The 13,680-nt window shown below is 40.8% G+C and overlaps 1 protein-coding gene across 2 annotated transcripts in view; it reads right to left on the reverse strand.

Annotated features, from left to right (window-relative positions):
- Positions 1–13,680, reverse strand: part of LOC122876891 (tight junction protein ZO-2-like) — a 113,304-nt gene that overhangs the window by 11,322 nt on the left and 88,302 nt on the right. For both annotated transcript variants that reach the window (XM_044197790.1, XM_044197791.1), the window contains 9 exons: positions 12,921–13,071; positions 12,650–12,758; positions 8,048–8,267; positions 5,164–5,348; positions 3,050–3,145; positions 2,848–2,927; positions 1,512–1,722; positions 1,287–1,387; positions 407–625 (listed from right to left, as the gene is read on the reverse strand). In XM_044197790.1, the coding sequence (XP_044053725.1) occupies positions 407–625; positions 1,287–1,387; positions 1,512–1,722; positions 2,848–2,927; positions 3,050–3,145; positions 5,164–5,348; positions 8,048–8,267; positions 12,650–12,758; positions 12,921–13,071 (1,372 nt within the window). The remainder of the gene's footprint in view (positions 1–406; positions 626–1,286; positions 1,388–1,511; positions 1,723–2,847; positions 2,928–3,049; positions 3,146–5,163; positions 5,349–8,047; positions 8,268–12,649; positions 12,759–12,920; positions 13,072–13,680) is intronic.

Here is a 13,680-nt window from a genome sequence, read left to right on the forward strand (position 1 = left end):
CCATTTATAACACGTAGAAACTGCTTAGATGACACTTCATACAAACTAGTTTGTTTGAAGCATATTGAAACTTATATTTGAGTGAGGTTCAAGTGCCACAAAATTGTACCACAATACTTGAGTAAATATACTTTCCTTCCTATAAATATACTTTTACTTCCCAATACTGCCCAGGGGGTCAATAAAAATATATTAATGAACTCTTTCAACTGAAGATAATCTCAGTAAAAAAGCTTCTCTCGAATCCCCAACATTTAAGTATTACTTTTAAAGACAGATTCATAATTCCTAATTCTGTCTGTTATAACAGACATTTTAATAGTTAAAAAGATGAACTGATTCTATTACACACTAGTTGTATAGAAGCTTTCGTGTGTGTGTGTGCGTGTGTGTGTTTGACTCTGACCTCCTCAGCTGTGACAGGCTCAGACGAGCGGCTGATGGCGGAGATGTGCATTGTCTCCACATCGGGCTCATTGTCGGTGTAGGCCCCGCCCTCGTCGGCGGTGTCATCCAGGTCGGAAGTCAGCCGGCTGTCCATGCTGAGGTAGTCGGCAGACATGGCGGACAGGAAGGACAGACGCTCCATGTCCTGGCAGTCCAGATCACTCTCTACTCCCTCCAGCTAGAAGAGACACATGGTGGATCTTGGGTGTACAGGAAGGAAGGATGGACAGACGGATAGCACAAGAACAAGAGAGAAGAAAGAAAGACAAACAAAGCCGAGCTGTAGAGCACTACTGGCAGGAAGTAGGAAGACACACAGTGAGCATGCTCAGAGTGCACACACAGGTGGCTGCTATGAAGGTGACAGGCCGATAGAAGGGCAGTCAGTCCACTACAGACTAACGAGACTGAATAAGAACAAACTATGATATACACTCAGTTGGCAGTTTATTAGGTCCACCCAGCTAAAACTAATGCATTCTAATCCAACAGTCCTGCCATAAATCCTCCTTCGGGAAGGCTCTAATGTTCAGTTTGTGTTGAAACTGTTTTAGAGACCTGTTGATTCAACTGTAGGATCATATATAATATCATTTTGGAGGATGGAGCTTGTGCTGCTGTTGAACTGTATTGCGTTACACAGAGAGGTGTTTCTGTTATTTAGCCTACCCTCATTTACTGTATATAAATGGGGTGGACAAAATAATGGAAACACCTGTCAGTTCAATTTGAAAGATGCTCTATTCAGTTCCCTGGTTATCCCTGACGGAAGTACACAGGGGAAGCCTGAGAGATCAACCTGTGTATGTGTGTGTGTGTGTGTGTGTGTGTGTTTTTACCTTGCCGTCAGAAACCCAGACAGCCTGCATCTGCTGCTCTCTGATGGAGTCTTTGACGCTGCCGTACCAGGCGTCGTTGGCTGAGTTCAGATCAATGGTGGCTGGATGACAAAACCATCCAACCTCAGCATACACACTCAAATAACGGCAAACATACAGCTACAGCTACAGCAGTACTACTGTACATTCCACCTGACTGAATCTCTGTATGTGTGTTGACTGTACCAGTGAATAAGTGAGAGCAGGTCTTCCTCAGTTTGACGGCCTGTTCGTAGAGTTTGCGGGCGCTGCGGTTGGAGTTGGGGATGATCCTCTGTCTCATGGCCTTGATGCCATGCTTGCTGTCTGGGTTGAAGAAGATGACAATGGGGTACCACTGGGTGTAGTTCAGGGTGTCCACTGCCTTGGGTGTCACATCCAGCAGGGCGTGCTTGTCCTTTGTGGTGTGAGGAACGGGGACACAAGGTAATGGTGAACACTGTTAATGGAGGTCACTGTCTCACCAGACGAGCTGTGGATCAGCTGACATCGCACCGGCTCTCTTCATTCTGGAATGTGTTTATTTTATCCAAATTTTAGGGGGAAAAGGTGGCACTCAAATGGTAATAAAAAAGTCACGTTATGTCTTGATCTTCACAACTAATGGCCTGACAAATCTACTCACGTGTTTTGGCGGGAAGGCTTCAAGATACATCATGTAATCAACAGTCAACAGGTAAACAATTGACCGTCCTCTTACAAATGAGAAGCAGAAAAACCTCTACCAAAAACAACTACTACTTCTACTGAAAGACAGCATTAGCAATTAATGAATGGCACACTAAATGTTTTAGGATTTTTTTAAATTAGTACCTGCCCCTGTGAGGATGTATGGTTGACATGGAATGACAATTAAATAAACTTGAACTTGAGCTCAAACATGAAGGTTTCAACTTCTAATATTAAGGTCTGGTGTAGATACTCATTTATCTTAGACAACCTAAATGAAAAAAATGATTTGAGTTACAGAACCTAGCAGAACAGCAGCTAGCCTGGAAGTTTCTACTACCAAATAGAGCTGTATCCCTATTCCTTAATTTGAAATTCTTTAATGCGCTTCCTTTAACCGCATCGATATTTTTTACAAACCAACTGCTTGGAGCCCAAGCAGTCCGGCTTTAAGAGTAACGTGCATGAGCCTGTACATATCACATACATGTTCTGCTACTGGACTGCATGTTTGAAAACCTGTAAAATCGGTTTATGCTCAGATTAGCTCATTCCTCACAGGAACTTATCACTTTCTTTTCATAATGCACCCACAGCTGCTGCTGGGATCTTGGATAGTAATATGTCCTTTGTTCTCCAGTCTCTCTTGCAAAAAGTAACTTGTTGGTTTACTTAAACCAATGAATGAAATAATAATAACAATAATGAAACACAGATCACAGTTGGTTAGCGTATGCTGCAGGCAGTTTTTTTCATGGATACATATTGATAAACTTTAATAGTTCTTTTCCCAAAATGAATGTATTGGACATAGATTGATATTTTGTGTGTGTGTGTGTGCACGAGCGGGTACCTGCTCGATGATTTGTCGGATGGTGTTCAGGCGAACCACTCCTGAGGACTTCTCAGAGCCGGCGTCTTTTGGCTCGGTTTCTAACATGAGAACACAGAAACAATGGAAAGGTCATTTAGAAGCAATACTAGGACATCTATTCACTCAGGAAGGAAAACTTTCACACACAAACATGGACAGAAAGAGGCTGGTAGAGACTCACTGGCAATAACAAACAGGTCAGGCATCTCAGAGGCCAGTTTCTCATTAGCAGCATCAGCGATGGCGCCGAACAGCACCACAGGACGCCGGAAACCAGCTGCAACGACACACTGTTACAGTGTTGCTCACAGTTTACAACATTTACATCATTTACATATTGCTGACCAGTTCTGGAGACCTGTGGACACTAAAACACACACACATACACGCTGTTACAAGTCTGTTCTACTGAAAGTCAAGAGGTCTTCAACAGAACCTGACCAATACTAGACTTTTTGATGCAGATATCAATATCAATATTTGAGGGTTTGAAAAAAATCATATAACAATTTATCTTGTCGATATTCATTTTTTAACATAAACAGGCTATGTAGTGAGCAGGACATTTGACAGTGTAAAAATAAACAGTAATGGAGACATGCAGACATGTGATATAAGGAAGTTTCTAAATGACCCCAAACATATCATATCATTGACATTTCTGTACAGACATTTCTTGTTTCTTATAGGCCAACATATTTGCCGATACAATATATCTGTGAATAGCTATAATCAGATGATAATATTAGCCATGCCAATAAGTCAGAAGTCTTCATATTTAACATATATAACTAAATAACTTATTTCTACTGTGTTAGATTACACAGCTCATACAAACACGCAGAGCATTTGAATTTCCAAATTTCATAAATCAAAAGAAAAAATATTGAAAAATAAATTAATAAAGACTTAAAACTTAAAAAAACACATACACACTTGGAGAAGAAACAGAAAAGTAAAAAAAATTACAGATCCATTTTCTAAGTAAATAGTTTTCTCTCCCATGTTTATGACTTAACAGGTGAGGAAAAAAGGTTTTGCCAGGATAATCTTTCTAAGTTCGTTTTTGTTTTTTATCTGTGAAAACAGGTAAAAAAAATGTTTTGGCAGGTGAAATTTTGTAAAGTGTTTGTTGTTGTAATACTATTTTCAGCCACTGGAGGCTGAAGTGCACCATGACCCCATCTTCTAAATAGGACTAAAAGCATTCATGTTTTCTTCCAGGTGAGTTTTAATTTCTCCATGCACTCTAAACACAAGGTAAATACTGTATATTGTGTGTTAGCAAGTTATCTAGAGAACATGGAAGAAAACATGAATGCTTTTAGTCCTATTTTGAAGATGGGGTAGTGGTGCACTTCAGCCTCTTATCACCAAAATGAGCATTACAACATCAAACACTTAGAAAAATGATCCTGAGACAAAAAAATGTTCACCTGCCAAAACTTTCTTTCCCACCTGTTTTCACGGATGAAAAAAAAGTAACTTAGAAAGATTATCCTGGCAAAACCTTTTTTCACCATTCTTAAGCCATAAACACAGGAAGAAAACTATTTCGATCAGACTTAGAAAATGGATCACCAGAATTTTTTTTCCTCACTTGCCTCTCGAGGCTTCCGTAGTACATTAAAGAGGATAAGTACAGATATCTAAATATGGGTTTTAAACATGGAGAATCTGAGTATTTCCAATCTAAAAATCTAAAACGTTTTTTGGCTGCAACAATGCTCAACATTAATGCTTGTTGGTGGCTATGTGGAACATTTCTTCAGAATAGCCAAAATTGTCCCAAACTGGATAAACATGCATGCAACAAACCATCTACATGCTTCTAGCCAGTAATCACATAGGACAGGAAAAAACTCAATTCATGAGTATGTGATGCCTCAGCAAGTTTACACCTGTCACATAATGGTGACAGTTGAGCCTATGGACAACTATATTGCAATATACAATCCACCTCTGTGATCTAGATGGTCCCTATTTCTAGATCTTAAAGGAGCATCTTTTATCAGTCAATAGACCCTGGATAAAAAAAGGTGTCTCAAATCTCAAATCTGAGATTTGCCAATGGACTGTGACCAGTCATTGGTCTTTCTCAGTTCTTACAACAAAACAAGAGCACCAAACCAAAACAACCATCTTATAGCAGTAAGAACATTGAGCATGTCCTCAGTTTAAGGAGGTTTGCAAAGTTCGTCCTTTCTAATCCCTCATCGTGTTAACAAACACGAGGCTTCAGGTGTAAAAGAATCAATCCTCAAAGAATCAATCCAAAGCAGGTGTTCCACCCACCTTCTCGGAGCACCACTCGTTCGTATGCTGGGAAGCGGGTGGCCAGGCTCTGACTGCTCAGGTTTTCTCTGCTCTTCCTCAGGTCCTTCCTCTTCACAGAACGTTGGCCTCGCAACCGCCAGAAGTCAGCTCGATCGCCTGCAACAGCTTTATGAGAGCTCTGGACACTGGCCATCTGCTCCGCCCTGTCAGGACAAATACACCTGTCACTAATCCATTCATTATTCTCATACACGTTTTACATGTGTAAAACATGTAGTGCATCAAACTGTTCATGTAAGAGAAACTAATTTAGTTCTTTTTCACAGATCTGAACTGTCTAAATATCTGAATGTGCAAGTCTGATTTTGCATATTTCTCTCTTATATTTCTCTTTAAACTAGATGAATATACCTTTAAAAAATTGCATAAAAAAAATCTAAAGTACATCTAACTCAGGCCCATCGTGTCTCAAGCTGATATGATTATCCAGGCTTTTATTTCATCCTGTCTAGACTATATAACTCCCTCCTGGATCGCTTACAAGTTGTCCAGCTTTTGACAAAGTTCACTAAAAGGTATCCATCAAATTCAGGATCCATTCAACATTCTTGTGATCACTTTTGGAGCTCTGCATGGTCCAGCACCTGCCTACATTAGAGATCTGCTGCAGCCCTACATCACCAGCCCTACGTCATCTCTGGGGTCTTCTTCAGGGTTTGTTGTCTGTTTTCTCTTCCACCAAATTAATATCAAATTCAGACAATATGATATCAGCCCAATAATGGCCTGACCCCACATAGGGCATTGAGAATGATAAAGGGTGTCAGGTGTGGCAATTGCTGGTTTTATCCTGTGTAGTGTGTCACAAGAGACCACAAGTGATACAGCACCAAACAAAAGAAGAAACAAGCATGCCACAATTTTTCTGCCTTCTCTTGCCGAGTTTGACAACTTCTATGGTGTGTTCAGTGATTTTGACCAATAGGAGCACAGAACTCTCTTCATCTGTAAACATGGAGAAGAGAAAGAGCAGTGGTGATTAACTGTATTTCAGTGAACCGGTAACCATGTGACTATCACCCTCAGGTCAGGAGCATTATACCAAATGAATCCCACCTGTGTGGGTAAGCTGCTCACCCACACCCCTCCTTCTACTGACTGGGAAGGATTTTTTCCTTCTGTCTGCTGCTTTTGTCTTTTGTGACATCTCCTTTAGAAAAATGCTTTAGAAATAAACGTTACTTTCTTAGCTACTACTTGAACAAATTCTGCATGCAGGCTGTTTAAAGTATTTTTTCCCCAGTGTGAATGTATGGTATACTCAAAACACACAAGAATCATACCAAAGTATACAACTGGGACACATGTTGTCACATCAGTGATTTACTCAGCCTCTGGGCTGTGGACCTGTAATTACAGTAACCTTCTTGGGCCAATTAGTGTAATGTTCCTGTAGTGCAGCAGTGCTGTGCATCTTTCTTCCTAATTTTGTGCTGTTGGAAGAAGGCTTGTTAATGAGAGATATTCAGAGGACAAGAGGAGTCAAAGAGTGCATAATGTGGAGGAGAAAGAGCAGTCAGATGACAGTGAAGACAGCGAAGAAGAAGATAAGAAATTTAAAAAAGAAGGTGGATGAGACAGGAGAGAGTGGTGATGGAGGAGATGAAAGGAAGAGTGGAAGGATGGTTGGTTGGACAGACGTCTGATGTGATATCTGGCTGTGGCCAGGACAGACCTATCTGATCCACTATCTGAAAGCTCACCAGGTTTGTCAGGGATCCCAGTCATTCAAGTTCATTCACTGCAGATCCAGAGAATTTTGATAAAGTTAAAACTGTCACCTGCTTAACTGTTCACACGGTCAGCGAATGTACTACTGTCAGTGGTTCAACAGCAGGGCTGAAAGAAATGTATAGGACAGTGAGTATTTGAAGACTGGGTGGGGAAACATTTACACTGTATGTGAGGATATAATTCATGATTTTGTACTCATTGATATATTTTAGAGCTCCTGGCCAGACTGCAAATCAATCCAGAGTAGAACATGTGCAATACATGTACAGTACGTGATGCACGTACTGTACACAGAGCTGTTTGCTTGTGTTTGTGTCTGTTCTCAGTTGCTGTGTGTGCATTCACTCTGGTCAAATTCTAAGAAGTGCGAATGCTTTTTCTAATGGTAGCAACAAGATGTAAAGTTTGCAAAAAAAAAGGAAAGGTAAAAGGAAAGTTAATTAAAAAAGCAGAGAAAAAGAGGAATGGAGGGAGAGATATGCATTCATCCACAGGCAGTACAGCATCAAAACTTTGGACTGTTGCAGCAGCTGCTTCACCAAAGAAGCCCTGGGTTCCAGGCTCCACACCTGTTGTGCAAACGTGGCACTGGTCACTAAATGTCACCTTGCCAGCCACCTTGCTGTCTTGTTGAGTGCAGTTTTACTTAAGTTATATGATGGACTGTTGAATGTATGATGCTTTTATGGACAACTTATTGACATATATTTATGTTGGTGTATTTTCCTGGCACTGTTCTGTACGTCTGACCTCATCTAAAATTCATGTCTGGACCCTGTTTCAGAGGAAAAAACTGTAATTATAGCCCTTAGTCTCTGTGAGGCTAGGGTTTGGAAGTGGTGATGATGGTATGGGTAATCCTTTGTAGACTTTCACATCTAGGAAGGAAGAACACGTTCTGTCTCAAGGCCTCAGTGTGCTTCAAATGAAGCAGTTTATACGACTTGTTTTGAATGTCCACATTCGAAGGCAGGGTAAAGAGCCTGCTGTCATAGTCTCCTCCTGGGTCCACCGCACTGCCTCCCTGTTCTCTCTCCAACAGCTCTGTATCTTTGCGGGCCATTGGAAAGGGGGAACCAGTTAAAAGTGGACCAGCTGATGGCCCTACCTGCTCTTGTTGGGGATGATGCCCTTCTCCAGCAGCTGCTTGTCCTTGCCAACACGGATTGCCAGCCAGTTGCCAAGCTTGCCGTCATAGAGGGTGTCCACCACCTTGAAGATGTCCCCTCGGCTGAAGGCCAGGCTCTGTGGAGTCTCTTTCTCATACTCAAAGTGGGTCCGGATGAAGAAGGAGTCTCCACGCCCCGACACCAAGATATCATTATAGACTAGACAGACAAAAAAGTGAGAGATTAAAGAGAAGGAGGCATTAAAAAGAGTGAGACAAAGATGGATGTAGGAAAAGAAGAGCAAGGGAGGAGTAAAATATTAGAATGAGGCTCAGACAAAGTGATGACCACTAGACTCTGTTTGAAGAAACTTGAAATCATCATATTTTCTCCAAGTTCAAGTGGGGTCTGATACTGCTGGACTCTGCAGCTGGGATTAAGCTCTGAGTGGTGGCAGCCTAAAGCAGCTGTGTCAGACCATCACACTTTTTGAAACCTAAAAATTCACAGTATATGTAAAAAATACTCTGAGTGCAAGTTAAATCATTTCAGCTCACTGGAATATTATTCCAGTAAACTATTTACTACCCACCTACAGGGAGACCTACTCATTTTGGGGTGGTCTGCCTAAATTAAACTAATTGGCTATTTTTGACCATTAGACTTTTGTGAAGAATTTGGATGTAAAGTTTTGAAGTATTAATTACACTGTTGAACTGCCAGAATGCTTTGAAGGTAGAGAGAGACCATGTTAAGGTTTCAGATGTGTACTCTGTCTTGCATTGTACCTGGTTCATTTTTACAACAGACATTCTTAATGAAAATTATTGAAAAAACGAGAGTCTAATCATTTTATTACGTTTCAGTCACTTATGTCAACGAATTGAATGAATGGTTATACAGTTAGATTTGGCAGAAAAGGCTCTGCTGTGAGGGAGCTCTCAGTGAAACCAAGCAGCGACGAGACCTAATCCCCCTTAATAAACAAATACATGAACATGAGTTAAATCAACAACACAAAACCGTCCCCATTAAGGCTCTGAACAACAGACAGTCCCAGAGCAACAATGATCAGGATGAAGGTAAAGGTCACTCCTGTATCAGCTTCATGTCCTCATCTGACTGTCCACCACGCTTGTCTATGAGCATGTAAACATGGATTTATGTATAATTTTTCCCACAAGAGGTGGGATTTAAAGATGGGAATGAAATGGTAAATGAACTGCATTTCTACAGCGCTTTCTAGTCTACCGACCACTCAAAGCGCTTTACAACAAATGCCAACATTCACCCATTCACACACTGATGGCAGAGGCTGCCATGCAATGTGCCAACTGCTCATCAGGAGCACTCAGGGGTTCAGTGTTTTGCCCCATGCCATGCCGCCCCTTTAATTCATTCGTTAATTAAACTACAGGCCACATTGGCATTTGATTTGGTATGAATATTCATAGTCCCCAGAGGATGAATTCTAATGGTTTTAGCGACCTCCTGACCTTTAGTCTAGTGCCACATAAGGCTAAAAATTCCACTTGTACAAGATATTTCATAATCTCATACTGAGCACTTTCCTGTAGCACCACCATCAGGACTATCTACACTATTTAGCCTCACTACTGGTAACAGTTGCTAAATTGTCATTATGTTGTTGGTACCGTCCAACTCTTTCTACAGTCAAGCAATCACTGTGTTTATGTTCATTCACTGCAGCAGAGACAGGTGACAAAACTAGAAATCCCCCTCAATGGATATGTCTAGTGATATTTAAATTTTATATATTTATATTTTCCTTATTATCACCAAATCCTATGTGCAGAGTCAAACCAACAATGAATGTATCTACTAACAAGTATTGTGAATCACAGCCTGATGGATCTTCCTCCTCTGAGCCGCAGAGCTCCACTGTTGTCAAGAAACTATTAAAACACATCAGTGAGCCGCTCTGTTGCACTGGGTGACGTGTTCCTTCATCACCATGAACACACACACTGGAGTTTATTCTGACTCAGCCCCACACACACCGTCCTGCTGCCCCAAACACTCACTACAGCACCATGTGGATTCATCCGCTGCTGGAAATAGTCCCCAGCAAATGCACTATTTCCTCATACTTTCGGATGCAGATGTCCTCCTTATTCTTTTTCCACTGACTCTTGCTCAATGACTTTGACCCCTTTGCAGTCAGTGCTATGATTGGTTTTGGTCTGCACATGCTCCAGGCTCCTGCGAGGCCTCTTAATTTGATATGTGTGGTCCGACAAAGTGCTGACCCAAAAGGACCAACAGAGGCAACAGTCATACTGACTACAATCCACTGCTGCCAAGGCTGGCTGGCTGCACACATGAGGCTTCATACACACTGTGGACTCACATTCAGTCTACTTTAATCACACACTCAAAATGATTAAATACATTAAACAAAGGATTCCCTTGTATAACCTTCTTCTAGTTGAGTGCTCCTCAAAAAAAGCTTCAAAGACTAGAGTAGCAGCACTCCACTGGAGTTAAAAAATAGAAAATTTACAAGACATATTATGTATTGTTGTACTATTATACATAATTATCATCTAAAAAGTATTTTGGCAAACCAGGGCATTTGTAAAACCATTACTAAGTTCTTTGAAACTAGTTAGTTACAAACTACTGATTTACAAAATCAGGTTGCACAAAAACTAAAAGGAATAGTTCAACATTTTGGAAAACATGCTTTGTCACTTTCTTGCCGAGAGTTAGATAAGACTACTGATACCACTCTCATTTGTGTATGGTAAATATGAAGCTACAGCCAGCAGCCAGTTAGCTTAGCTAAAAATGGGAAACAGGGGTAAACAGCTAGCCTGGCTTTGTCAGGTAACTAAATCGACCTACCAGCACCTCTAAACCGATTAACCTGTTATATATCTTGTTTGTTTAATCCGTACAAAAACCAAATAGCAAAAAAGACATATTGTGGTTTTACGGCATGTTATGTGCCAGGCTAGCTGGGAGCAGTAACTTTCTGGAGTCTTGTCTTCACCATGAAGTTGCCAGACTCCATGGATACTCCAGGAAGTGACTGGCCAAAAAATAGTCCACATGCTTCATACCTATTTGCAGCAAGCAATATTTAGTAGTTTTATCAATGTTTCTTCTGCAAACATCAGCTCCCTCAGCCCAGCAGAGGATGTACTTCCTGCGGCAGCTAAAGAAATTCAACCTGCCAAAGACGATGATGGTGCACTTCTACACCGCCATCATCGAGTCCATCCTCACCTCCATCACCATCTGGTACGCTGCCCCCACTGCCAAGGACAAGGGCAGATTATAGCATATCATTTGCTCCGCAGAGAAGGTGATTGGCTGCAATCTACCATCCCTCCAGGACCTGTAGGCCTCCAGGACCCTGAGACGAGCAGGAAAGATTGTGGCTGACCCCTCCCACCCCAGACACAAACTGTTTGAGACATACACTCCGGCAGGAGGGGAGTGTCGAAAACAGTTTCTTTCCATCTGCAGCCGGCCCGGGACCCCCACTGACCCCCCCCTTATAGTACAGTATACTCATACTGTAAACTTTTGTACATTCCCTGTCATTAAAATAACACATTGTCATATTGTACATATTCTTGATTATTTTCTTAGAATATTTTTTAATATTCTTTAATATCTTATTGTCAATTTTATATTTATGATTCTTGACATGCTTTATCTTTCTTTATATTTCTACTATGTTATTGTTTTTTAACCAAAATACCACATCAAAATCGAGAGAGAGAGAGAGAGAGAGAGAGAGAGAGAGAGAGAGAGAGGAGAGAGAGAGAGAGGGGGCGAGAGAGGTGGAGAGAGGGGGAGAGAGAGGGGAAAGAGAGAGGGAGAGAGGGAGATATGAGGTGTGAGTGTGACAGCTGGCAGAGCATTGTGGGAAAGTACACTGTGTTCTAGGATATTCCACAAGTCGCTGACAAGCCTACAACTGAGTCAATTAAAAAAGTTCTGTCTGTAAGTCCTTTCTGACTGCCCTACCCTGTCTGTGGCTCTCAGCTCTCAGTCAAAATAAACTACAGCGTGTGTTCATGGTACTGAAGGAACATGTCACTGTTTACCAGCAGATGGGTTAAAATTATAAAAAATCTAACCTTTGTCCTGAGGGTGATACTAGAAAAAAACCCTATAAGATCATAAAAATCAAAAGGACTTACCCATTTGGGAGCATGGATGTGCCCAGTAAACATAATAAACTTAAACTAAAAACGTAATCAATTAAAAAAATTATGAGAGATCTTGTAAGCAATTTGGACATTTTGGTCTGAGGAGGTAAAAGAAGAAGGCATCTAGGAGGCTGAAAGTAAGAAGGGTTCATCTTCTGAGGAGCATGAATGTGCTCATTAAATTTCATGATAATCTGATTTGTTGACTGTGATATTTTTTGTGTAAAAATGGAAGATTTGCCATAATGTTGGTACTGGATGCCAGACTGTTTATTTTATAGATAAAGAAAAGTTGTATTATTGGTCAAAGTTGAACTGTGATCTTGATATACTTATATAACATTTATTAATATGAGAAATGTAACTCTGACTATGCTTCTGTGTCTTTTGGTGTTTCTGGAGGGAATGTTTTACCATCAGGTTTGCTCTGGGCCAGGATGGTGACCACTTCCCCTTTAGGAATCTCCAACAGGAAGAGCACTGCTTCCTCTCTCACTACACCTTGAAAATCAACATTGTTCACCTTCAAGACACAAACAAAGGGCACAATAATTATGGCTGTTTACTATTCAGATAATATACAACACTGATATTTTTCTGTAAACTCAAATTCACATTGAACTATCACTTCTCTGAGCGAATTTTGGTTAATTAAATGCAAATAAGTTATGTCTGGACTGGCTACCTTTAGGATTTGGTCTCCGATGCGGAGGCCCTCTTCCTCAGCAGGGCTGCCATCTTGAACACTAGCAATGAAGATGCCAACATCATTTCCTCCTGCCAGCCTGAGGCCGACACTGTCTCCCTTCTGGAAATTGACCATCACTGTGTTCGGCCTGCAGGAGGGGAAAATACATGCTGCAATTAACAATATGTGCCAGGTCCAAAGCAAATGTACACATTTTCTATACAAATCTGGCCCTTGCTAATGTTGAATATAAGTCCAGTGGAAAGTGTAATCAGTAACACATATCTCCTCCAAATTTTTTGTGTTATCTTGCATAAATGATGTGCTAAACTGCAATTCCGGCCTAGTGCACCTGTTTGATGGGGCCGTATGTATTATATCTGCACCTGAAAAAACACTACAATGGCCTAAGTATATCTGTTTTTCTGGCTGTTTACCTACTGTAACTCAATTATTTCAATCACCTGTTGTAAATATGTTCCAAATCAACATTCATGTGGCATACTGACAGGAAATCCTGTATTTCCATGAAAACACCAATATATCCCACTAGACTGTAAATAAGATGCAAGAGTTTAAAGTCAATCTTTGAGGTAACTGAACCCTCATTTAAAGCTGATACTGGTATTCACTGTCAGCCAGTTTATTTGAAAGTGCAAATTCTCAGTGTGGGATTTATGCACCATATAGTTCCTTCAAAATTTCAAAAATACAACAAAAGACACAACACCTGTTAGCGATAATGCAAAATGATGAT

Source organism: Siniperca chuatsi, linkage group LG5, assembly GCF_020085105.1.
Source record: "Siniperca chuatsi isolate FFG_IHB_CAS linkage group LG5, ASM2008510v1, whole genome shotgun sequence".
Taxonomy (NCBI): Eukaryota; Metazoa; Chordata; class Actinopteri; order Centrarchiformes; family Sinipercidae; genus Siniperca; species Siniperca chuatsi.